General features: G+C 43.2%; 1 protein-coding gene across 4 annotated transcripts in view; it reads left to right on the plus strand.

The window, feature by feature from the left end:
- The window catches only part of WDR3 (WD repeat domain 3), a 31,247-nt gene that overhangs the window by 132 nt on the left and 4,678 nt on the right, over positions 1 to 26,437 (plus strand). The window contains exons 1-24 of one of the 4 annotated variants that reach the window (XM_036272963.1): positions 275 to 444; positions 1,493 to 1,586; positions 3,258 to 3,459; positions 4,709 to 4,918; positions 8,115 to 8,233; positions 9,717 to 9,795; positions 10,653 to 10,748; positions 11,670 to 11,783; positions 11,968 to 12,069; positions 12,505 to 12,602; positions 13,715 to 13,822; positions 14,337 to 14,567; positions 16,651 to 16,744; positions 18,840 to 18,941; positions 20,761 to 20,846; positions 21,011 to 21,146; positions 21,809 to 21,865; positions 22,724 to 22,824; positions 23,027 to 23,138; positions 23,273 to 23,407; positions 23,688 to 23,738; positions 24,503 to 24,568; positions 25,015 to 25,107; positions 26,021 to 26,068. In XM_036272963.1, coding sequence (XP_036128856.1) covers positions 1,555 to 1,586; positions 3,258 to 3,459; positions 4,709 to 4,918; positions 8,115 to 8,233; positions 9,717 to 9,795; positions 10,653 to 10,748; positions 11,670 to 11,783; positions 11,968 to 12,069; positions 12,505 to 12,602; positions 13,715 to 13,822; positions 14,337 to 14,567; positions 16,651 to 16,744; positions 18,840 to 18,941; positions 20,761 to 20,846; positions 21,011 to 21,146; positions 21,809 to 21,865; positions 22,724 to 22,824; positions 23,027 to 23,138; positions 23,273 to 23,407; positions 23,688 to 23,738; positions 24,503 to 24,568; positions 25,015 to 25,107; positions 26,021 to 26,068 — 2,472 coding nt within the window. In that variant the 5' untranslated portion in view covers positions 275 to 444; positions 1,493 to 1,554. Of the gene's footprint in view, positions 1 to 274; positions 445 to 1,402; positions 1,587 to 2,142; positions 2,180 to 3,257; positions 3,460 to 4,708; positions 4,919 to 8,114; positions 8,234 to 9,716; positions 9,796 to 10,652; positions 10,749 to 11,669; positions 11,784 to 11,967; positions 12,070 to 12,504; positions 12,603 to 13,714; positions 13,823 to 14,336; positions 14,568 to 16,650; positions 16,745 to 18,839; positions 18,942 to 20,760; positions 20,847 to 21,010; positions 21,147 to 21,808; positions 21,866 to 22,723; positions 22,825 to 23,026; positions 23,139 to 23,272; positions 23,408 to 23,687; positions 23,739 to 24,502; positions 24,569 to 25,014; positions 25,108 to 26,020; positions 26,069 to 26,437 lie in introns of those variants that run through there. The other 3 variants (XM_036272965.1, XM_036272962.1, XM_036272966.1) reach the window with 3 other exon arrangements.

Here is a 26,437-nt window from a genome sequence, read left to right on the forward strand (position 1 = left end):
CGAGGGCGAGGGGGGTCGGCCGCCGGGGTGGAGGGGAACCGGGGCGGTGGAGCGCCCCGCCGTGCGGGAGGCCGCCCGCGGACCCGCGGCTGGTGCGTGCCAAGCTCCCTGAGGGTGCCCCGTCGGCGTGGCCGGCGTGCGCTGCCCCTCTCACCCTCCAGGCTGAAGACTCGGTGTCGGGACGTCCGATGGGTCTGCTTTCACGTCCCAGCCCTCGGTGCAGCTTGGAAGCAACGTGTTTGGGGGCTGGGGGTTAGGATGGTAGCGGCGCCGAGGAAGGTTAGGTCGTGAGCTCTCTCCAAGGCCTTGAGATCTCTGCCCTGACACAAGCGATCGGTGCCACTGTATGGAGGACAGTTTAACTATCGAGGCAGTGGGAAAGGCCGCAAGAATTGGACCAGCCCCGAAGGAAGTGGGCCTCGGAGGAGAACACTGATTAAATAGGTAGATGGGAGAATGCTTGTTGTTCTAGGTGACAGGAACAACGAAGGTGAGATGGCAGGTCAAGGAAGGAAACCAGATAGCCCGACAAGAGAGGGGTGATGCGAGAAATATAGAGGGATAGATAGGATGAGAGTTCTTAGAAACTGCAAATAATTTAGACTTTTCAGGGGCTTTGTGGTAGCGACGGTGCATAGGTGAACAGATTAGGATGGTAGTATTAAGACTTTTAAAAAATTTTTTAAATTAATTTTTTGAGAGGGAGAGAGAGAAACATCAATGAGAAAGAGATGCATCAACATGGATCAGCTGCCTCCTGCATGCCCCATACTGTGGATTGAGCACGCAACCAGGGTATGTGCCCTGACTGGGAATCGAACCAGTGACCACTTGGTGCATAGGTTGATGCTCAACCACTGAGCCCATACCAGCTGGGCATATTATGACTTTATTGAAAAGAATTTTTAAAAGTCCAAGGGGAGGTGATAGATGGAACACTAGTGCAGGAACTCAGTGATAAAAGCTGGAACAGAAAGTAGTGGAAAGAGAGAAAAGGATCCTACTTCAGAGAAACAATCAGCTAGATGGACATTTCTGACAAAAGAGGACAAAGGCAAAGAAAAGCAGTTTAGCTTAGTGGTTAAAAGAATAAATTTTGGAGTTAGACTGGATTGTAATCTGGCTTTGGCACGTAAAACTCGACAAATGTCTTTGGCTAGCTGATTCACATCTCTGCGTAGCTTTCTGGTCTGTAAAATGGAGATAAGAACAGTACCTACCTTGTAAGGTTATGATGAAGAAATTTTTTATATTTATGCTAGATGCTTTTCTAAGTGCTTTATGTATATTAGTAACCCGTTTAACTCAGTTGCTATATGTAACTAAACAGCTATCTATGTTTACGCACTTTTATACATTTAGTATTTCAGTTATCATACAGACAGTCCTGATTTAAGATTTTTCTAATTTACCATGATGCAAAAATAATACACATTCAGTAGAAACTGTATTTCAAATTTTACTTTTTTTCCGGGCTAACTGAACTGGGCAGTGGCAGCGAGCCTCAGCTCCCATTGAGCCACATGATCACGACCTATACTCTGCAGTGGATTGATGTTAGATGATTGTGCCCAACTCCAGACTATGTAAGTGTTCTGAGCACATTTAAGGGAGCTAGGCTAAGCTGTTCCATAGGTTGGATATATTACATGGGTTTTTGACATACAATATTTTAAACTCATGATGGGTTTATCAGGACACATCCCCACCCCCGGTAACTCATGAAGCATCTATAGCTAAGCACTCTTTAAGTCTTGGCTGCTGTAATTTTATTGATGAGCCACAGGTTACTACAAGGTTTTGAGCCTGAATGGCCAGGAGGTTTGTGTGTCATAGAGTCAAAATAAATAAGAGAAGTTCAGGAAGCAAGGTAGGTTTGGGTTAGACATATTAAACATGATGCTGCAAGGTATTCCAGTGGGGATATGGACAGGATTGGAAGTGGAGATGTGGCAGTCTCTGGGCTGAGACAGTCTCTATGATGTCTCCAAGGAAAATACTGTGGAGAGAGTCAGTAGATGGCTAAGGACTACCAAGAGGAACAATTACAGTTAGGGAATAAGATGAGTTAGTATTGATCAAATGGCCTAGGCTAAGAGCATTATCACCACATTAATATTATCTTTCCTTGATTTTAACTAGCTTTATGCTGTTTCCTATGATCAGAAAAATGAGACCAGTAAGTGATTATTGTGTTTTTTAAGTTTCATGGGTGTGTTGGGCATACTTTTCATTTTTCCATGTCAAGAGCATATGGGCTTGGCTTGTTATCCCCTTCACATGTTGTCTCTTTTTCTTTTGTCCATGACCAGTGTTTTCAGTGAATTTGATTTATTGTGGGAACTATGGCATCCTTCAAAAACAGGGTGTGTTGTGGTTCCTCACTTTGAGATCTATTCTAGTTTATCCTTGATTTTTAAGTCAGGGTAGCTACCTCCCTTTGGCACAGAAAATATACAGCACTACCCTGACTTGGAAATCCAGGACTGTACTAGAACAGTAGATCTCAAGTGAGGAGCCGCAGCAGCAGCAGCACTTGGGAACTTGTTAGAAATGAAAAAATTGGGGCTCCATCCCAGACCTACTGAATCAGAAATAGGCATTGGGGAGGGGAGGTGGCGATGGGTCCCTGCAATCTGTTTCCATAAGCCCCCAGGTGATCTGGGTACTTCCTAGGGTTTGAGAATCACTAGAAGGTGCCATGAGGTCAGGGATTTTGTTGTCCTATGTTTCTAACATCCACAATAGTGCTTGTCTAATTAATAAGTTAACAATAAATGTTCATTGATAAATATTTTCAGTCTCTGGCTCTCAACCTTCCTAATGCCATGACCCTTTAATACAGTTCCTCATGTTGTGGTGACCCCCAACCATAAAATTATTTTCGTTGCTACTTCATAACTGTAATTTTGCTACTGTTATGTCTTAGGCGGCCCCTGTGAAAGGGTCGTTCGACCCCCAAAGGGGTTGCGACCCACAGGTTGAGAACCACTGCAAAACTTAGATGGTGATTGAATGACAGAAGCTAATTGTTTAGTGACACTGAGGCCATATGTCAGATAAATTTGTGAGAGGGGCATGAGAGTGTGACTTGATAATGAAGGGGTATATGTTGAATCGTCGATGAATAAAAAATTATTCCCAGTATTTTATGTCATAATTTATTATATTGGTTGACCACATAATAAACAATTGGTGTTTGCCAGCCTAATAGAACCAACATATACAAAGAACTGAGTTTTCTGTTTCCTGCACAGCTGCCTCACCCGTGATTTCAGACCTTTTAACATGGGGCTCACCAAGCAGTACCTACGCTATGTTGCCAGTGCAGTCTTTGGCCTTATTGGCAGCCAAAAAGGCAATATTGTCTTTGTGACACTTCGTGGTGAAAAAGGACGCTATGTGGCAGTACCAGCCTGTGAACATGTTTTCATCTGGGACTTAAGAAAAGGAGAGAAGGTAAGCCAGAGATCACTGGGATCAATGTTGATTATGGGTTTTTGAGGCTGGAGAGGCAGAAGAGAGAGAACTCTGATTTATCATGCACAGATTTTTTTATGTGTGTGCCCCTAGAGGGGAAATCTTTTTTCTTTGGGACTAGCTAGCCAGGCATCAGGTTCTACTGTGTTCTTTTACACGAAATTCTAAAAACCGCAACCAAAGAGGAGCTTGCCTCTTAGGAATCTATTTGTAGTGATATTTACAGGTAATTATTTGTAATCATTATTCCCTACTTGTTTTATGTTTTCCTAAACCTATTTTATCACTTCTCTATTTTTCAGGTCCTTCTACTTGTCCTCATAACCAGTTATACAACTTAAGCACTTAAAAGGAATAGTTTTCTGCTTTGTTGACTGAATCTTTGTCTTACTCATACAGATGAGGCCCAGGTTGTTAAACCAGGCATTGGTACTTTGTGTAACTCTAAATCCCATAAGCCTACCACTTCTGCCAAACCACATACAGGCATTTTGATCTTGTCCACTCACTACATGACTCCCAAGAGGTTAATACTTTTTTTTATCCTCACTCGAGAATACTTTTTTATTTTTTGTTCAGACAGAGAGAGGAAGAGAGAGAGAGAGAGAGAGAAACATCGACATGAAAGGGACATATCGAGTGGTTGCCACCAGCACAACCCATCCAGGGCCGGGGACAAACTGTAACCAAGGTACATGCCCTTAGTGGGAACCGAACCTGGGTCTCTCTGGACTGCAGTCCGACGCTCTGACTGCTGTGCCAAACCGGGCAGGGCGATACCTTGATACTTGTTGCTGTTGCTGCGCAGGGTCCCATTCTAGATAAACCACAATAGCACTCTAGTGTCATGTAGGTTGGTTTCTTATAAACCAGAACTATGTTAACACAAGGATGTGTTTATAATCCTCTATGGAAAATCGCTTCGTGTTGAGTTGGGATAATGACTTTGTGTAATTTATTCCATTGCCTGGGGAATTTTTGCATGTATTAGGCTAATGTAGAGCTTTGAAGAAAATAATTTTACCTTTTCTTGAATATTTCATTGCCCAATACAAATAATAATTTCTATATTAAAGAACTTGAGATGGATTTCAGAGTTTCATTATTTATAAGGCTGATTTGGAGTGATTGTGCTCTTCATTTTACAGTGCTTGATTACCCCACACTTTTCCCTTGATGACAAGCTTAACTCCTGTACTTTTTTTTGTTGTTATTCTTGTGATTTCAGATCCTCATCCTTCAGGGTCTTAAACAAGAAGTCACTTGCTTGTGCCCCTCCCCAGATGGGCTGCACTTAGCTGTTGGTTATGAGGATGGGTCTATTCGACTCTTCAGTCTCCTGAGTGGGGAAGGAAATGTGACCTTCAATGGACACAAAGCAGCCATCACGTCCTTGAAGTATGACCAGCTAGGAGGCAGGCTGGCATCTGGGTCCAAGGTGAGACTTTGAACCAGGTGCCCAGAGTTTGGTCTAGTAAAGGATTATAATGCCTGTGCTTAAGCAGGATGTCCACAAAAGTTGTTGGGTGACAGAGACGTGGAAGTGGGGTACAGACTGACAATCCCCAGAAGAGGGGGCAGTGGGGGAGAGATAAACCACAGAACTTATATGCATGTATGCATGAACAGTGAACATGGACAACAAAGCTGGGGACAGGGCAGGGAGGGAGGGGGAGGGGGGAATCAGAGGGTGAAAAAGGGGAAACATCTATAACAAAAATTAATTTTAAAAATAAATAAATAATAAAAAGTGGAAAAAAATTGTTGGATGAAACAATGGGCATGTCATGTACAAAACAGTAAAGATGATAGAAACAGAGTGAGAGGATGAGTCTGAATTGGAAGGTTCATCTTATTTCCTATCATGTTGTCTGATTAGAGCCTGTTAACTAGAAACAAGATGAGGATGCCCGTGGTAACTGCTATATAACATCACAATTCCACTTACAACAGTATATTAAGTAACAGAAAAATACTATGAAGCTTTACTGAAGAATATAATAGAAGACAAATAGAAATACAAACCATGTACTTGAACAGGAAGACAAAGTGTTGAACAAAGATGTTAGTGTTTTCTAATTAACTTAGTAAAATTAATTTAAATAAATATTCCAATACGTTTTACTGTTTTTAGAATGTGATCAGCCCTGGCCGGTTTGGCTCAGCGGTTAGAGCCTCAGCCTGCGGTCCACAGAGACCCGGGTTCAGTTCCCGCTAAGGGCATGTACCTTGGCTGCAGTTTGTCCCCGGCCCTGGTTGGGTCGTGTGGGTGGCGGCCACTCAATGTGTCCCTTTCACATGGATGTTTCTCTCTCTTCCTCTCTCTCCTTCCCACTCTATCTGAGTAAAAGATGGAAAAATGTCCTCGGATGAGGATAAAAAAAAAATAGAATGTGATCAAATGATTTAACCATCTATGGAAACACAAATCTGAAACACAAGAATTTTGGGAAAGAAGGCTAATAAAGAGGGTTTTAGTTTTGTTTTGCTTTTTTGTGGGTTTTCTTGGGGTTTTTTTCAGGGTTAAATTTTAGGAGGTTTCAAATACTAAAATGTAACCTGGAAAGTATCCTCCTAAGTGAAACAAGCCAAACAGAGAAAGACAAGTTTCATATGATCTCACTTATTTGTGGAATATAATGAACATAACAGTCTGAGGAATGGGGTAGTCCCAGAGACGCGGAAGTGGGGTACAGACTGACAATCCCCTAAAGAGGGGGTGGTGGGAGAGAGATAAACCACAGAACTTAATATATGCATGAACAGTGGACATGGACAACAAACTGGGAAAAGGGCAGAAAGGGAGGGGGAGGGGGGAATCAGTGGGGGGAAAAGGAGAAACATCTGTAACAAAAATTAATTAATAAAAAAAATACTAAAATGTATTATGAAGTCACAATTTAAAACATATTATATTAATCTGGTATCAATACAAAATAGAAAGATTTTTGCCACCTAATGAGAGTCCCAGAAACAAATCCACTTTGTTATTCCTAATTAGTACATTTTAGAGATGATATTTCTGATGAGTAAAAAAATGGATGACTTAAAAAATGGTACTTAGATAATTGGCCAACTATATGGGAGAAATTTAAGTTAAAGCTTTACCTTATGTCATGTACTAAAATGAGCCATAGATTAAAGACAAATATTAAAGAGTGATAGAGCCCTGGCTGATTTGACTCAGAGGTTAGAGCGTCAGACTGCAGACCAGAGTCAAGGTCAGTGTCACGTACCTCGGTTGCGGCCCTGGTCAGGGTCATCCTGGAAGCAACCAATTGATGTTTCTCTCTCTCTCCCTTCCTCCCACTCTATCAGGAGATAAACGGGAAAATGTCCTCAGGTGAGGATTAAAAAAAAAAAAAAAGTAATAGATAATTGTAAGTAAACTGGAAGATGTATGAGTAAATATGTACCTGATACCAAGGTGAAAAGGGATTTCAAGCATGTCAACAAAGAAAAAAAGATCAATAAATTTTGAATACTTAAATATAAAAATATATAAGAAAGTTGTTAAGAGTAAATCCTAAGAGTTCTTACCATAGGGAGAAAATAGTTTTCCCTTTTTTTTGTATCTATATGAGAAGATGGATGTTAGCTTAACCTTTTGTAATCGTTTCATAATAGTGTACTTCAAACCATCATGCGGTGCGCCTGAAAGCTATACAGTGATGTATGTCGATTTGTTCTCAATAAAACTGGAGAGAAAAAAGTCAAAGGACAATGAAAAGTGGAAAGTATATAATATTTTCAATATCGGAAGGAAGGATTAATATCATTTGTCTCTTTACAACTTACAATCAAGTAAAAAAATAAGAACCAAAGATAAACAGAAGACATGACTTGGCAGTTCAAGAGAGGTGCGGATGGCCAGTAATCACCGTAGACCATGTACAGAATTTCTCATTGGTGTTCAGAAATGCAAGTTAAATATGGAGACAGCATTTTTAGCCTGTGAAATTGGCAGTGGTTTTTGAGAAGCTGATAATGTCTAGAGCTGAGCGAATGGGAAAATAGGCCTGTCGTGCATACCCCTGGTGGACCTACAGATTGGTGCAACCTTTATGGAGAGTACCTTAATGGTGTGAATTGCAAACCTGAAAAATAGACATGCCTTTTAACCCAAGAATTTCCCTTCATAGTATTTATTCTGATCTCAGGTATATACAAATATTTATGCACACGAATGTTTACTTCTACATAATTGTAACAGAATATTGAAAACTATCTAAACGGCTAAAATAGAAAAAATTTAAGTACAGTATATCCTTAGAATTATCATGCAGCCATTAAAAAATAAGTTCAGTCTGGCAGGACATGGAAAAATGAAAATACATTAAATGAAAAGGGGGAGGGATGGGTTTTAAAATGATATGAATAGCATGGTGTCAGTTTTCTGGTAGGAAAATATCAACTGGATATGTACATAAAGACTGGAACAATATAAAACAAAATATCTGTGGTGATTGTGTCTGGATGGCAAAATTAACTGGTACTTTTCCCTCTGTACTTTTCTGTGTGCTTCCAAATTTTCTACAGGGTCTATATAATAAAAATTTGTAATAAAAATATTTCATCTCATTATTAGGCCTTTCATGATAAAGAAAATTCTTCTGTATTATTGATCCCTTTAGGACACAGATGTTATTGTGTGGGACGTGATCAATGAAAGTGGCCTCTACCGTCTAAAGGGGCACAAGGATGCCATCACACAAGCATTGTTTCTGCGAGAGAAGAACCTGCTAGTTAGCAGGTAAAGAAATAATAGTTTTGATTCCAGTTCTTTTCTAGGTGAATTCACCAGGGAGGGTTGCAGAGAGGGAATTTGCTTCATTCCTTACTCATTTCTCTGCGCTGCACTCAAGCCCGTGTGCTAGTTTCCTCTGCTCTGTGCTTCCTTTCTCCTCCCCTCCCCTCCCAGATGGTGTCAGAGGAGCTGTCCAGAGTTGTTTATAGCACTGCTAAATTCTGTTTTCCGAAACCAGCTTCTCCATGTTCCCTAGCCTCTGACACGCCTTCTGTAGAGTGAGCTGTCCACTTTCTGGTCCCTAGAAAGTCAGGAAAGCACAGTGTGAAGTGGTGGGCAGATGTGAATACCAGGTATTTGGTTCAGCCTGTCTTTTGAGGAGAGACATACTCTGTATTTAGGCCTTCTGTCCTCTATTAGGTTGAACCATTTGAAGTGCGTGTGTGTGTATGTGTCCAGCGATTTCATAGGGTTAACCCAATGTCATAATTTCCACTCCAAAGGCATGGCCGCCCAGGACAGTCTGGGATCCTGAGGTCTGCCAGGCAGTGGTTGGGAGGAAGTTGTGAGGGGCCGAGTGCTGTGCCAGTGGGGGGCCGGTTCCTGTGGGCGGGGGCGGGACATCAGATGGCGGGTTCTGTGGCAGAACGAATGGCTGCGGTTCCACTGGAACTTGTGCATTGTGGGTCAGGGAACACGGAGGAGGTGGGCTATGTAGGCAACACTTTGTGAATCAGACTTGTTTTTTTCCACTTTGGTCATGAAGGAGGATTTTATTGGCTTTTTATTAGTGAGGGCAGGGAAGAGTAGAACCAGATTCTAAGAATGGTGCTGAAGAGCCTGATTTTGAGTCTGGAGAGCCTTGAGCTAGTGTAAACTTAGCAAATTGAGATTATCTGACTGAAGTGTGTTGGATGTGATGAGGGAACAGGAATGGGCAAGGAGATCGGACAAGGAGCTATTAAAAATTATTCAGGCAGTAGCATGTAAATTCAGGTTGTGTGCAGAAATGGATTGGAAGGAATCAAGGCTTAGCGACTTCACGGAGGTGGCATATTCAGGACGTAGAGACCAACAACATGGGAGTCAAGGGGGTGGGGAGGTCTAAGAAGGTTCTATGTTAGCAACAGTGTGTGAGGATGTTCCTGCTATGATGAAAAACATGATGGGCTTACAGGTGAAACTTTGTTTCAAATTGATTTTATAGAGAGGAAGGGAGAGAGGGAAACATTGATCAGTTGCTTCCTGCACCGGCCCTGACTAGGAATCGAACCCACTACCCTTCATTGCATGGGATGACAATTTTCCACCTAAAAATAACCACATGGAGACTTTAGATTCTTTACTTTTTAAAGGAGAGTTTGGATAGAATAGCAACATTAAACATTCTGCCTATACGTTATCTTTTAAGGCTACAAATGAGACCTTGATCTCCCTGTTCATTTCATGATTCTTCCTAATAAGATTTTTTTCCTGTTTCTTCTTTTAGTGGGAAAGATACCATGGTGAAGTGGTGGGACCTTGATACCCAGCACTGCTTCAAAACAATGGTTGGCCACCGAACTGAGGTACATGTAGGCTCACGGGCCCAGGGAAAGACTGGCCAGGCAACAGGGAAGGGTGGTTTTCTCCTCTGGTCCTTTCTGTGCTTTCGTTGGCTGGCAGGAATCGGCTACTGCTGCCTTGAGACATGGAAGTTGGTGTGGGGGAGTGCCGGCCATGAGAGCAGATACTGGCCTTTAATCCTCACCCAAGGATGTGGTTTTATTGACTTTTAGAGAGAGACTAAGGGGGAAAGAGAAAATAAACATCTATCGTTGCCTTCAATTCCACCTGACTGGGGATTGAACTTGCAACCTAGATATGTGCCCTGTCTGGGAATCAGACCTACAACCCTTTGGAGCACAGGACAACACTCCAACCGAGACACCTGGCTAGGGCGAGTTTCATCGTTTTTAAATACTAAGTGTCCACCTTTAGGATTGTAGGGAGGTTTAATGATACTGTATACAATGCCTGGCCCAGTGACACATAAACAGCAAATTGTAGTCACTATAGTAGCTACTTGAACATAAGTCTCTTCAATAGAAATCAGGGAATATTGTACATGTTTGCATCCTACTCTGTGCTTTGTTCAAACCTGGCTTTCAGAAACATGTACCTGGAATAAGTGAGGAGGGAAAGCAAATGAAATTCTCTGTTGCAGAGGAACGTCTAGTTATCACTTAGACAACAGTTCTGCCACAGGCCACAATTTCTTTCTAACAGTGGAATTTCTCTTAGTACGTGTTGAAAGGGTTGCCTTAATGTTGGGCTTTGCAGATGCTAAAGAGATTTCACTCCAGTATACGGAAACTTGGACTGTCACGTCATACATCCTACAGTCTTAAAAGTTGTATTATTTGACTCTTTTTATACTCTGTAGGTGTGGGGGTTGGTTCTGGTGTCAGAAGAAAAGCGACTCATCACAGGGTCTTCCGACAGTGAGCTGAGGGCTTGGGACATAGTCTATCTACAAGAGGTAATTCCTGTTTTCTCATTATGTGCCCGTGTGCCAATTGTCTATCATATTTTACCAATTTTAGAGGCTCACTGAATTTAGACTCAGGTGATTATTGAGTACTTCACATAGCTTCACGTAGTACTAAAGGAATGCTATCACATTGATAACCTGCAACTTCTAAACATATTTTTCTTCATTCTATGCTCTTTTGCCCTCATTGATTCAGTATTGGAAGGATAGCTTTAGACATTTAGCTTCTGGTAATGCTAGTGTTTTAGTTTATGGGGTTCTTGGACTGGTATTCCTAGACGTTTGGGTGTCCATGGATGGACTTCAGAATATCTGTGACCCTTTCCCCTCAGACAAAAATCTATGCAAAATTTGTGTTTTTATAAATATGAATATTCTGAGAAGATCTATAACATTTTCTTAGATCCTCAAAAATTTTGTGAAGAAAAATGTTATGGACTTAGGTTTAGCTTGAGTTAGGTGTGTGGTGTGACCAGTAGCTGTTTTGATAGGTTCTACAGTAGTAGGCTAGGGCTTATCTTTTCTTTATTTAAGGAGAAAATGTAACTTCTGTTGCAATGCATGCAATTCTTAATGTCTGTTTGGATCTTTCCCTCCAGAATATGGTAGATCTTTTACTAAGAAGGTTTTAAAGTTAGTGAAGAGTCAGTCATCATTTTGTCACCTTGTTACTACACAATAGTACTTGTACTCTGGAAAGTTATTGGTATAGTGAACAGTGTTTTGTATGCATTTGTTGTAGTGCGTTTTTAATACATTCTGGTAACTGTCCTACCATTGAAGAGGTTTGATCAGAGAGATCACTAAGTGGCAGTTACTAGTGACCATCTGGACAGATTCCTGAGTCATTAGGGTTAAGAGTCAACTCCAGGAATGCATTATTTCAGATTTTCCATTTTTATAAAACAGATTGAAGATCAAGAAGAACCAGAGTGCAAGAAAATCAAGGGGTCTTCCCCTGGAATACAGGACACACACGAAGCAGAGGATGGGACCCTCGAGGTGGAGGAGGCTCCTGAGGATGTAATTCATTTCCGTTTCTTATTTTAATTGAGCTGAGTGGTGGGGAAGTAAAAATTGTAACTTAAATCTGTAATTCTCGTCATCCTTGTAGGGACTGTCTTTATCATAGCATTTGGAATCCTACCTTCTCAGAGTTTCCGCAGAACTGCATTAACCTTCATCTTCTCTGCTGCTCCTTCTGTAGCGCATCCTTACATGCAGGAAAGCTGGTTCCATAATGCGGGAAGGAAGGGACAGAGTTGTGAACCTTGCAACCGACAAGACAGGCAGGATGCTTGCTTGCCATGTGAGTACCAGTCTTAGAACATAACAAGGACCAGGCCGTCCCTTTCGGACTTGTTCTTTTATATTCATTGTAGAGTTGAACTTTTCTTTGGTCACATTAAAAAATCATGAGACTGTGTGGACATATAATCCTAGCTTCTATCACCATAACGACAATAGTAATTGCTGTTATTGTTCTTAGTAGCAACCATTTATTAAATGCTTGCTTTTCTAAGCGTTTCACAACATTAACTCTTATTTAGTCTTCAGAGCAATGCTGTGAGTAGGAGGTGGTGTCCCCACTTCACAAGTGAGACTAAACCCAGAGAGGTTGAGTTGTCCACGGTGATAGGAGTAGTAAGGGAAGAAAAAGAAACGTTATGGTTTAGATCTTACCGAGAAAAGGCTAAATTACAAATTGCCCATCCTGGTCTCACATCAGCCTTTGTCTTCCTAGGGAACCGATTCTGTACTAGAAGTGTTCTGTATCCTTTCCAAAGAGGAGATTCGGAAGAAAATGGATAAGAAGATGAAGAAAGCTAGAAAGAAAGCCAAGTGTGTTTCCTTATTATTTACTGATAATGGAGTATCCTGGGTGGGCCCACTTAGTTCTCATAGAAAAACTGTGGGTTCTTTAAAAAAAATATTTACTCTATTACTAATTACAGTTAAAAACTACAGGAGATTTTGCTATGGACCGGTAGTCCAAGTTCTTAATTTCTACTCTTTAGTACAGCTTCGTAACTAGTGCATTTCTGAGTCTTGAACTCAGAGCCACACAGAACTGGAAGGACTGTACAGGTTTTTTAAATCACTTCTAAGTGATTAATTCTGAGGCCAGCCGAGTGTCCTCGGTGACAGCAGCCTGCACAGAAGGAACTGGGGTGCACAGTGCCCACCTTGGGACTGAGAAGGACGGCAGGTTGGACAGTTACGCAGGTGAAGTTTGGAGGCTGTATAACCCTGAAATAGGTCGTTATAACCAGAGAAATTGGTTCCTCAATGGTTGAAACATACCGACTCTCAAAGAAATAAAAAACTGTCTGACTAGGTAACTCATTTGAGATCTCTGGTTTATTTGACATGACTGGATTGGTAAGTGCAGGTCAATGGATTTTCTAAAAAGTCCTGAAGTTAGAAAAATTTACCAGAAACATTTCAGTGGAATAGTTGAAATCACAAAGTCTTGTCCCAGGAAATCGTATGGGCTGTTGCATTCAGAATCCAGTTTCTGAGAGCACCCCTGAAATGGAGTAATACTTTACACTTGTGACATTATAGTTCACAAGCATTTCTCCGCATACTACATTTTTATTTATTTATTTTTTTTATTTTAGAGTGAGAGGAAGGGGGAAAGAGAGGACATTGATGAGAGAGAACATCAGTTGGCCGCCTCCTGCACGCCCCTCACTGGGGACTGAGCCCACAACCTGGGCATGTGCCCTGACTGGGAATCAAACCGACGATCTCTTGGTGCATGGGTCAACGCTCAACCCCTGAGCCACACTGGCCAGGCCGTGCACTACATTTTTAATCCTCATGGTAATCCTGTGTGGCTGAGTGACTCCCAAGATCACACAGGTTGTTGGTCTCAGAGGCAGAACTTGACTCAAGTAATAGCAAAGCTGCTAGACAAGTGATAGCATGAGAGTCTTGTTTTCCTCTAGATTAAACTCTTGCAGTGGTGAGGAGGAAGACCTTGAAGTCCGTGTTGAAATGACTCTGCAAGATGAAATCCAACGGGTCACTAATATCAAAACTTCTGCCAAAATCAAGTGAGTAGAAATGTAGTGTGTGATGTATCAGAGAAGTTTCTGGAGGGTTATAAAAATAGTAAGCTACAGAGTTGCGTTGGCTTTGTCATGCTATTTGTAAGCAGTCTGTACACAGTGGATATTTGGAGACAGTGATCATGGGAAGCCTGTGTCACCCCAGCCCACTTACTCATCATCTCCTATTTGTCTTATTATGATAACCGTTGATTTGTTTTACTACTCTTTCCTGCTGCCGATTAAAAAGAAAAATGTATACCTCATATCCTGAAAGGATTTAAGGTCGCTTATAAAAGATACACAGAAACAAGGTAGATGTCAGATCCGGTGATTCAGCCCAGATTTCTTAAAAGCCTGTGCTCAACTACTGTCCAGGACTCAGAGCGCTCATGTGTAAAAGTCTACACTTGTTCACACTTCGTATAGATTGAGGACACAGCTAAGCCTTTCTCCTAGAAAAGTGAACCTCGTGAGCGAAGGTGGTAGCCAAGACGTTTATGAATATTTTCTCATGCAGATCTTTTGACCTGATTCATTCACCTCAAGGGGAGTTGAAGGCAGTCTTCCTGCTGCAGAACAACCTGGTGGAATCATATTCCCTGAGTCCATCAGCACCTGCTCCTCAGCCTGTGAGGACAAGCAGGATCGCCCTCGGGGGTCATCGCAGCGACGTGCGCACTGTGTCCTTCAGCTCAGACAACATCGCTGTCCTTTCCGCAGCAGCCGACTCCATTAAGATTTGGAACAGGTTTGTGAAATGAACTTTCTAGAGCTTTATCCAACAGTGTTTTCTTCCCTTTGAGTTAGTTCTTCATACTCTTCATGTTAGTTGTTAGTTTCTTCAGGCCTCAGATGCAGTTCCCTCCTGATGTTTCTTCAGTGCTTTGTGGGCGTAGGCCCGTGGGGTTTAGAGTGGGAACAGTCGCCTTTTTATTTTGTACAGAAAACCCAAGCTTACTCCATGCATGGAGCTTGTAGCTTTGCTTGGCTGGAGAGAAGCAGACATGCTGCCTGCTTTTGAAATTCAAGTAGGCTCTTCGCACTGTCCAGTAATCTCACTCCAGTTCCTCATTCCTCCCTTGGCTGGGTGGCTGTTTGCACCCCCTTTTCTCAAGCACTTTTAAGCTGGTGGCCTTGTTCCCTCCTTCACTGGGAAATGGGGTCCTCTAGAAAGCATTCAGATGCTCCCCTTGCACCTGTCACTCAGCTGCACCTGTCCCCACACAGCCTGTCCTTCCTCAGCGTCCTGTGTTGGGGCTCCTGACACAATGATTATGACTTATGTGTGAGGTTCTTTCTCATCTCCCCTCGCAGTTTTCCTCCTGCATCAGTCATTTCCCTTCGTGTCGGCTCATCCCATCAGCATGCAGACCGGCTGTGCTGTCTCCCCGTCTCATCCTCATCTGTCTCTGGTTAGCTCCCCGCCCTCTGACTTCCCCATTCTGCCTGCATCCGTCACCATTGGCTTTTCCCCACCATTCCACCAAAATCGCTCTGGTCACCTCATCGGTGACCTTGCTTCCAAACCCAGTGACCTTTAAGCTGTGTTTCACACTCTCTCCTGGAACTGATCATGTTCTCCTCTTTGAAACACTTTCTTTGACTTTCATTACTTCCTCTTCTGGCTGATTCTTCTCAGTCTTTTCTGGATCCTCCTTTCCTTTAGTGTTGGAATGCTTGAGGGGAGTCTTCAGACCTTTCCTGTCTACACTCACTCTGTGATCTCTAGTCACAGCTTTCTCTATGCCAGTGACGCAGAACTGTGTCCCTCTGGCCTTAGCCTCTCTCTGAACATCAAGCTCATTTATCCAAATTTTCTGTTTGCATCACCACTTGGATGTCTAATAGGCGCCTTAAATTTCTATATGTTCTGAACATACTTATGATCTTCATTTCTTCATTTTCCCACCTGCTGTTCCTACAGACTTCCCCGTCTTAGTACATAATCACTTCCTTCCATTTGTTCTGGTCCAAATCCTTGTAGCCATTCTTGATTCTGTCTCATATCCCATGTCCAGTTAGTTAGCAAATCCTATCTTCACCTTCCAAACTTAACCAGGATCCAGCCACCTCTCGTCACCTGCCCTGCCTGCACCTGATTCACACCACCATCATCTCTCGTCTGGATTGTTGCAAGAGCTTCCTGACTGGTCCCTTCAGTCCATTCTCAACACTGCAGCCAGGGGAGTCTTTCTAGTGGCAGTTGTATCACTTCTAGTAGCTCCCTCCCACTCCAACTAAAAGCCATAGTCCTTCCAGACCTCTCCCTCACTGGCACCCTCCGCTCCACTAGAGCCACACTGGCCTTTCTGTTCTCCCTTCACCACGAGGGTGCCTGTGTCAGGCCTTTTGCGCTCCTGTTCTCCCTGCCTGGAGCCATCTTCCCCGTTCATCGACAGGCTTTCTCCGTCTTCTCATCAGATGGCAGTCCTGCTACCCTCCCCCACCCTTGCACTCTGCAGCCCCCCACATTGTGCTTCTCCATAGCACCTGCTGTCTGTCACCCGATAGACCAACACTTACTTGTCTCATTCATAAAGAGTGCTCAGTAAATGTTTGATGAGTGAAGTGGGTATTTGATATATATTTGTTGAGTGGATGAATGTTTACAGTCCAATAAAATGAACTTGTGGGGATATATACTAGTAAGCCCATTTGACTTGCAGTCCTGTGGACTCACTTACTTCTGTGTACTGGCAGATGGGGTTCTCTTGGGCCAGCAGATGCTTTTCTCTGCTTGCTATGTATACTCCCTTAGGATCGGGAGGCCCCTGCAATGAAAACAGTTAGGTGCCATTTGGTACTTTAATGTTATTCCTTCTCTCACACAGGTCTACACTGCAGTGTATTCGCACAATGACCTGTGAATATGCACTTTGTTCATTCTTTGTACCTGGTGATAGGCAGGTGGTCATAGGAACAAAGGTAAACTAGACTTTTCTTGGATTTTGGTTTTTCTACTCATTATTCTTAAAAATGTTTGAGAAATTTGATTTCTTTTTTAGCATATTGGAAATTTACTTGAGCTGGATAATGTGAGGGTGTTATTTCATTGTCCCTTTTTTGAAGGTCTTTTGTTTTCTTTATTTGTTTTTTGTTTTTTTAAATATCCTCACCCGAGGACATTTTTGCATTTATCTTGAGAGAGAGCAGGAGGGAGAGAGGGAGGAAGAGAGAGAGAAACATCAACGTGAGAGAGATACATCGAGTGGTTGCCACTCACATGACCCCAACCGGGGCAGGGGACAAACTGCAACCAAGGTACATGCCCTTAGTGGGAACCAAACCCGGACCTCTCCGGTTTTTGGGCTGACGCTCCAACCACTGAGCAAAACTGGCCAGGCTCTTTATTTGTTTTTAAGAAGTCAAACCTAATGTCAAATTACAAGGAAGACAGTCACGATTCTGAGATTTTGGTAAGCAGCCTTTTGTGCATCTTTTTTGAGCACTTACGTGATTGTGTTTTGAGAAGACTGATGGTAAACACATTAAGTACCTAGTTTCGTGGTTGGCAGAAGCATTAGGTAGAAACACTGACAGGTCCTCATTCTTGGCTGCTGATCAGATTGGGGGATAACCATGTGGGAATGAGCACAGGGAATAGGAGTTAAAATCTCTCCCTTAAGAAATGGGTGGTTTGGAGCAAGTCACGTAACTTCTCCTGTTTCCTCATCTGTGTGATGGGGCAGTGACATGTCTTTGACAGCACTTTCTCACCAGGGAGGCTAGGTGTGCATCCCACCCTCCGCTCACTGGCTGTGAGCCCTTTGGGCAGGTTACTTACCCCTGTGAGCCTTGGTTTTCTCAAGTAAAATTGTGTGAATAATCCACCTCCCAGCGTGCAGAGCACTTAGCACAGACTGGCTCACAGCATGTTGCTAGTAAGAGCTTGTACCATGTGTAGCAGTGATGAGTAGGAAGGAAAATAAAGTGGGGTAAGGTTTGTGGAAAGTTCTGAAAAGTGCTTTGCAAGTAGTTGTCATTTTTATCTCCATAAACCAATGCCATGTGTGTATGATTATTAGAAAACCTGTGTAACACAATGGATACCCTTTGCCCAGCACAAAGTGTAAAATAGGTTGGAGAGATCCTGGAGTCAGTGTGAGGGAAAGAGATTAATTTCATTTAAAAGTTCCCCACAGTTTTTGTTCATTCTTCCAACAAATGTTCATCTGCTGTTTGCTGCTGAGAGACCATTTTGTAAATTGCTTTGAAGACCAGCTGTATGGCTAAGACATCCCTAGCCCAGCCTCTGTGCTACAGTTAGTGTACATTATTTAATCCCCACAACAGTGTGCAGAGGTTGGTGTTTACAGATTTTTTTTAAAAAGCAGACTCATGAAGATGAATTCACCAGCAGTCATGGAATTGGGAAGGGGCAGCCTTGGGACTCAAGTCTCCACCTCATACTCTTTCCACTACACGTGCACAAGCTCAGAGCAGGCTTTGCGGCTGCACAATTTAATCTGGCACAGAGTTCTGAACAGAAGCGTGGCCGATTTTGTTCTCAGCTACTGAGATTTTTTAGGTTCGTTGCCTTCCCTAGCATTGTAGGTAGATTGCCACTACTCATTGTCAGTGTGTGGTAGAGGAGGAAGCCAAAACTACATGGAGAAGAGTTGGTTAAGCCGATTATCGTAGTGGATAATCCACTTAAAGAACTGGTTCAACTTTAAAGGTTTGGGTTTGCCATTTGCTAATATGTTTATTCTGATTTGCCTGTGGCCATGATATTTCCCTTTTGAAGTTGGGAAACCAGTGAAATGACAGGAGTCCAGTACTACGAGGTTGTACGATTCCATAATTGTGCAGCATAGCAACCCTGCGAGGGTTAACTCGGCACGTTGGTCGGGGATTTCACAGCATTTGTTTGGATGGGAGCATGTACAGAGCATGGAATCATTCCTGAGTGCTGGCTGCAGCGTTGCTGCTTGGTTGTGGAACCGTGCCCGGCCCGCGTAGGCGTGGCCCGTGGAGGTTGCAGGAGCCCTTACAGCTGTGCTCATCCGTGTCTCCACAGACAGGAAAGCTGCAGCTGTACGAGTTGGCGTCGGGAGCCCTGCTGGAGACTGTGGATGCGCACGACGGGGCTCTGTGGTCCATGTCTCTGTCTCCACACCAGGTAAGTAACGCGATGCTGAGATCTGGACCTCAGGACTCTGCCGCACCTCCCTTCTGTCAGGTTTCACTGCTGCCTAACGTTCGCTCAGGGTCTTTAAAGAAAGCCGCATTTTGTCAGATCTTTTGGCTTCCTGTTGATGTCGTATCTCATGCCACATATGCCCTTGTGAAACAAATCCTCGTTCAGCTGCCCTTGGTCATCAGTACGTGACATCATGTGCCTCACCTTTGTGAATTTTTGCCACTGGTTTATGGTCCTTCTTAAGAGGAAGTATTTCCTTGGGCAATGCAATGCAGAGGATAGAGTAGATCCCTGCTCCCCTTTTAGTCTGTTCATCTGTGACTTTGTAAATCCAGTGTTTTTTAGCAAATATATCGACCCTTTCAAGTCTTTCACAGTGGGCTTCCCTTCAGAGGCAGCACCCTGGAGACCGTCCACTTACTCCAGTAATGGGGCAGTTGCTCAGAACATTTTGAAATATTTTTTTAAAGTACCTTAAGAGCCGTGGCCGGTGTGGCTCAGTTGGTTATTGTCGTTTCTCAGTTGGCTAGTGTCATTTCATGCACCAAAAGCTCGCCTGTTCAATTCCCGGTCAGGGCACAAGCCTGGGTTTCAGGCTCGACCCCCAGTAGGGGGCGTGCAGGAGGCAGCAGATCAGTGTTTCTCATATTGATGTTTCTCCTCTCCCTCTCTTCCTTTCTCTCTAAAATCAATAAAAACTTTTTTTTTTTTAAATACCTTAAGAGATTATGGCCCATTCATTTGAATATTATCAATGGTGGCAAACCTTCATTCATTGGAAGTAGACATTTTTGGGAAAAAAACAATCTGGAATTTAGAGTGGGTAATGCCTTTAGGATCAGAACAGCATTTAAAATTTAAATCTGTACAGTGGTTTATCTTTTTCAAAATATTTTCACATCCATAATGTTATTTATTGTTGTTTTCACAATGGCTTTGTAAACTCTGTGGTCACTATCACCACAGCAACAGTAGGGATCACTGTAAAGTTGTTTCCTGGGTTACAAACCTGGAAATCGGCAGACCAGGTGCTTGAGATCTGGTTTTCTGCCTCCACGTCCTAGATACTTTACACCAACACTACAATGTGACGAGGCTAATTTTTTGATATTGGAAAATGGTTTCGAGCACATTTTAAGCAGGGACATTGTAGGGGTAAGTGTATATTCTTCTGAGCTGAATTCTTTGAACAAACTTATTTACTTTTTAAAATATGTTTTTGTTGATTTTAATTTTTTTTAGAGAGAAAGGAAGGGAGAGAGAAATAGAAACATCGATGTGAGAGAGAAACACCATTTGGCTACCTCCTGGGGGCCCGCTATTGGGGATCAAGCCCACAATTCGGGCACGTGCCCTGACCGGAAATCGAACTGGGACCTCTCAGTCCATGGGGTGATGCTCAGTCCAGTGAGCCACACCAGCTGGGCTGAACAAACTTATTTAGATTATCCCATCTATTTATTTGTCAAACTACTTTCCTACTTAGTAGCAAATTCTTTAGACTGTTGCCCTTTTTGGTGGAGTAGAAGCCCTGTGTTCACTGAGTCTTCCTGATGCTGAACGAAGGTTTAACTGGAACTTTCCACTAGTTGTTGTGTCCACATTAGTGTCTGCTAGGAATTCTCAGGTAAGGTCTGGCAGCAGCCGCACAAGAGAGTGAAAGGGGTTAGAGAGAAACCACGTTTTTCTTCATTCTTACCCATGCCATGAAATACAGACGGTCTTTTATATTCTTCTGATGTGTCTCCAGGTTTCTGTACTAAAATACTTTTTAACTGAAATGTCACTTGGTTTTCAGCGTGGCTTTGTGACAGGTGGTGCAGATAAATCTGTCAAGTTCTGGGATTTTGAGTTGGTGAAAGATGAAAATAGTACCCAGAAGAGGTAAGTAGACATTTTTTATATGTGTCCATTTCTTGGAGTGAAAATGGGGAACCACTAAATTGACTTTTGTGTATTTCTGTTGAGCTCCAGAGAGTTTTCAGGAATTTTTGTCTGCCTTCGTAGAAGACTCATTATTTTTTTCCGGATGATTTCTGTGATGCTAGGCTTTCTGTGCAGCAAACCCGAACCTTGCAGCTAGATGAAGATGTTCTGTGTGTCAGGTACTCACCCAACGAGAAGCTGTTGGCTGTGTCTTTGCTGGACTGCACTGTGAAAATTTTCTATGTCGACACCTTAAAGGTACAGGGGTTACGCCTGGAGTATTTTCTTCCTTTCTGACTGACCTTGGGTGGAGACTGTAGAGAATAAGAAGTGGCCTTGACTGCGCCCAGCAGGAGTAACTTCTAAAAATTTGTGTGTGGATCAAAAAAATATTGTAGGTACACTAGGAAAGCTAGAGTTTTTTTAAAATCCTTTTGTTTATAACTTCTGTTTAAAGCAAGCTGTATTTCACGTGTTCAGAAAGTCTGGACAGAACGCCCTGTCCTGGCCAGTGGTGTCAGCATCACTGGGTGTGCTGGGCAGTGGTCCCACTCGGCTCTGTGTCAGGTCTTTGGAGTTGGTGGGACTGGACCGAACCTGGGAGAGTGTGAGATAAGTGCCCTGGTCTTGCCAGTGGGGAGGTCCGGAGTGTGTGTGCTGCGTTCTGACGGGGGCAGTGGGCTCCCGGGCCCTCCTGGCTCCGCTGTGCTGCCTGACCTTGGCCAGGGCGTGCAGGGTCGTCTGCGAGACAAGTACAGGCCGCCTCTGTGGTGTGTCTTCTTTGAAAGTAAAGGCGTAGAGCAACCTAGGTAGTGTTAGCATTGTATTTTAAAGTTATATTTTAAGTTCACATGTAACAAATTATGCCTGTATTTCATAAACAAACTTGAATTATTTATATTCTCTTTTTTAATGTTTAGTTTTTTCTCTCGCTGTATGGACACAAACTGCCTGTTATATGCATGGACATCTCTTATGTAAGTAAAATTTAAATAGTATCCCAGTAACAAGTTGTTTTTGTAAAGCATTTTCTTAGTTCTTGGTTTGATATCTTCATTTTAGAGTATTTATTTTTTCATTCTGTTGTATATCTTCCTCCCCCTGCAAAATCAAAATAATATATATTATAATTATACTTCTTAATCCTTATAACTAGCTCCCTGTTGCAGGTTCTCCAAGTAGTAGTTTGTCTAAAATACTATAGTTGATAGAGCACCCTAAAATTAAAAGGCAGCACCCTTTGCTTTTAAGGAACGTGAGGAAGGTGGACCTAAGCAGACAACATCTGGTCATATGAAAGTCTTGGCCTTGTGCTCCAGCTGTCTGTGGTCAGTGCATTGACAGAATGAATTGCTGTTAAAAAATATTTTCAATTTTCTTGATAACAGCCATTTGAACTAGGCATTGAAACAGGGAAGAAGAGAAATGTTGATGGGGGACATGAGATAAAAGGCGAGGTCCCAACGTTCTAGCAGATTCTTTCCCATCCTCATTTTTTTCTTCTCTTTCCCTGCCCCAGCTCCTGTGGCAGACAAGAGATTCTTTTCCCTACCTACTTGAAGAGTAAATAGACCGCCCCTCCAGGCACAGCACTGCCCTGAAGCAGTGCAGAAACATCTAAGCCACAGACTGCTGGCTTTCACTGAACAAGCTTTTAAGTAGGTCTGTAGATAAAAGCGAGAAAGTAGGTGCTCTTGGTAGAGAAATGGAATTACCTTTTTGGCATTGATTTTATTGTTTTGGAGAGAAAGGGGCTAACTGTTCTGGTTAGCTTCTTTATTCTGTCGAGTTTCGGATAGTCAGGTGAAGTGATGTGTGTTTCCTTTCTGCCTCAGGATGGAGCACTCATAGCAACTGGCTCTGCCGACAGGAACGTAAAAATCTGGGGCTTGGACTTTGGGGACTGCCACAAGTCTCTCTTTGCACACGATGACAGGTGGGCGCAGTCTCAGACACCTCCCTTTGAGCCACCTGCATTTCCCTTGCGCATCTGTGTCTGCTATTTAGTATCTCAGTCACATATTTAAAATCCTAAAGTACAGATAAGACACTCTACAATAACTATTGGAAAGCTGTGTGTGTAAGACTCTCTGCCAATGGGGAATTGGGTGACATTTGAATACTTCCTTGCGTTGCAGTGTGATGTACCTACAGTTTGTACCCAAGTCTCACCTCTTCTTCACGGCCGGGAAGGACCGTAAGGTGAAGCAGTGGGACGCGGACAGATTTGAGCACATACAGACTCTGGAGGTAACCTGCTGTTTGCTTGCTCGGTCCTGAAGAAGGACTTCGAAGGCCGAGTGTTGAGCTCAGCGAATGGAAGCAGGTGGAGTCTGTGGACAGCATTCTCACTCAGGGTTTCGGGGCTTGTTTTTTCTCTCCAGGGGCACCACCAGGAAATATGGTGCTTGGCCGTCAGCCCCAATGGAGACTACGTCGTATCATCGTCCCATGACAAATCTTTGAGACTTTGGGAGAGAACCAGGGAGCCTCTTATTCTTGAGGAAGAGAGGGAGATGGTAAGGAGGACTCCAGGCCTGGTCACAAATACGCTGGTGGGTGTCTGACACGCTTTCCCAACGGAAGTTCTGTCTAGTGCAGTCACGCCTCAGTCGGTGCAAGTCCAGGGACCTCCAGGAGCTGTTCCAAGACTGCTGTCGCCATTTCAGCAGCCAGGCAGAGACAGATGCCACCGCGATGGCATTTAAAGCAGCAGCCTCTCCCTGTCTCGTTCCCATCTCACTTCACGCGGAGACCGTGTTTTCTCTTTCCGGTTAACTTCTGTCTGTCTCTTGGCAGCAAAGGGAAGCAGAATACGAGGAGAGTGTGGCCAAAGAAGACCAGCCAGCAGTAAGTAGATCTGTTAGGATCCTGGGCTTGTGCCCTGGAATTATCTTACTGGAATTTACTGTGATTTCAAGAATTTCTGATGGAATTAGAATTGGGGCCCAATACTGAAGTCATCACCATCTGATGTGGGAAAGAATCGGGCCCTGGCCGGTTTGGCTCAGCAGTTAGAGCGTCAGCCCACGGACCAGAGAGGCCCAGGTTCGGTTCCCGCTAAGGGCATGTACCTCAGTTGCAGTTTGTCCCCAGCCCGGGTTGGGGTCATATGGGTGGCAGCCAGTCGATGTGTCTCTCTCACGTCGATGTTTCTCTCTCTCTCTTCCTCCCTTTCTCCCTCCCGCTCTATCTAAAGATGAATGCAAAAAAAAAAACAGAATTGGTCTAGGTCTTTTTATTCAACTATATGTAACCTGTTTTTTTTTATGGGCTTAATGATTGACCAAATTTGGCATTCACTGATTATCATTCTGGCATTTATTTATTTATTTATTTATTTGAAGGAAACTGTAGTACAAAAATAAAAATCAGAAAAAATTTAAGAAATTGGGCATTATTTTTAAACATTTGTACAGGGAGATATTCTTATGATGATACATGTAAAATACTTAACATAGTGTTTGGACCTTACTAAGTCCTCAATGAATTGTAGCTGATAACCCAGTATTATTATTATAATAGTGTCTGCTCTTTTATGGATATAAGATTAATTTATTGGTTCTTTAATGCTTGTCAACAATATTATTCAAGGGTCTCTTTGTTTTTGACAGGTACCAGGGGAGACTCAAGGAGAAAATTACTTTACTGGAAAGAAAACTATTGAAACAGTCAAAGCAGTAAGTTGATTTTTTTTTTTCCATTGGATCCAAACTTTTTAGTAAAAGTCTTTATCAACATCCTAGTCCTTCTGCGGCAAAATGTTGACCGAATTTATAGATGGGATCAAACCCTCCGTTTCCTCTCTGTAACCAAGGACGGTGGTGCTCTGGTCGGCGCGCCGCCCAGAGAGGGACGCTCGAGTTCCGGAGGCAGCGATTGCAGACGCCCCTGGCGCTGCCCCCCTGGGGCTCATCCCCTCTTACCTGGATCCAGACGTTAGTCTCCTCCCTGAAAATTAAAAAGAAAGACCAGAGATGTCTGCGTGCCGTTTGCCACTCTACTGGCACATCTTTATTAAACCGGTCAAGCTATTTGGTGATTTCCAGTGGGCCTTCCCGGCGCAGTGTTCTGGGACGAAGGAGTGTGTTGTGATGACGTCTGTCCTTTGTCACCATCTGTGTAGGCTGAGAGGATCATGGAGGCTATTGAACTATACCGAGAAGAAACTGCAAAAATGAAAGAACACAGAGCCATTTGTAAAGCTGCAGAGAAAGAGGTGAGATAGCCCATCAAGTTACACTCTGGGAGACATTTATAGACAGACAGTTCCGAGAAGAAAACCATAGTTTCAGGACTTAATGCCTCAGATCAGGAAATGAGAGAAAGGTAATAGAATTTGTTCTAATTCAAACATAGAAAGAGGGAATTGAGGAAGTGTGGGAGAACGGAAGCTTGGTCTTGGTTTTTGTTTTGTTTTTTTCCACTGGTTTTTAGATAGAGTGGAAAAGAGGGAGGGGTGGAGGGAAAGAGAGAAGCATCTATGTGAGAGAGACACATCCATTGGTTGCCTCCTCCACGACCCCAACCAGAGACGGGAGTTGAACCCTCGGCCCTCCTGTCTGCAGGCCAATGCTCTTAAGCTTGGTCTTAATAAAAAGGGAAGGGTACTACTGGCCTGTTTGCTGAGTAGTTAGAGCATTGGCTGCGGACCAATGAGTTGTGGGTTTGTTTCTGGTTAAGGGCACGTACCTCGGTTGTGGTTCATCCCCCACCCTGGTCGGGGTTGTGTGGGAGGCAACCAGGCAATGGGTCTCTCTCACATTGATGTTTCTCTCTTTCTCTCCCTCCCTCCCACTCTATCTGAAGATAGATGGAAAAATATCCTCAGGTGAGGATTAGAAAAAGGCAGGGGTGTAGGAAAGTGCAGACTGAGGTGATTATTGTATTGAGTAGATGCTCATGCTCCTACTTTGGTTCAGGGGGCAGGGTGGCCATGTCAGATTTCTGGATGAAATGTATTGCCCAAACTCAGTCGAAAGCACTGTTGAAACTAGAAGTAAAAGACCTGGTACTTTTTTTTCACTCACTCTTTCGGGTTTGGCATCAGTCTTTTATCTTTTCGCCCTGCCTGTGACAAGCACTATCAGAGTCTCATTTTTTAATGACTGGATTTAATCATTTCTTCATAGGTTCCTCTTCCCACCAACCCCATCCTGATGGCTTATGGCAATATCTCTGTGAGTAGAATGTCTAATGGTTTTCTCTTGCTTATTCAAAGTCGCTCTCAGGGGTAATACTTTGTCTTTAAAAATTCCTCTTGAAGGGTGGTGTTTGCTAGAATATTTTGAATTTCAAAAGGACCATTTTAGTGTAACTTCCAAGTCATCCATTTTGGTTGGACTGGACTGGCACTCTTCTGTCGTCTACTGCTTACGCATGTTCAGTGTCCCAAGCCTTCTGAAGAGTCTGGTCATCTACATGAACTTTGAAATGGAAGGTTTAGGAGGAAAAGTTGGCAGGATTCAGTCAGATAAAGGAGAGAGGGAGAGTAATGGGAAACGTGTGCTGTCAATGGCCTCCAGTCCCTGGACTGCACTTGCATGTCT

This window comes from Molossus molossus, unplaced genomic scaffold, assembly GCF_014108415.1.
Source record: "Molossus molossus isolate mMolMol1 unplaced genomic scaffold, mMolMol1.p scaffold_m16_p_20, whole genome shotgun sequence".
Classification (NCBI taxonomy): Eukaryota; Metazoa; Chordata; class Mammalia; order Chiroptera; family Molossidae; genus Molossus; species Molossus molossus.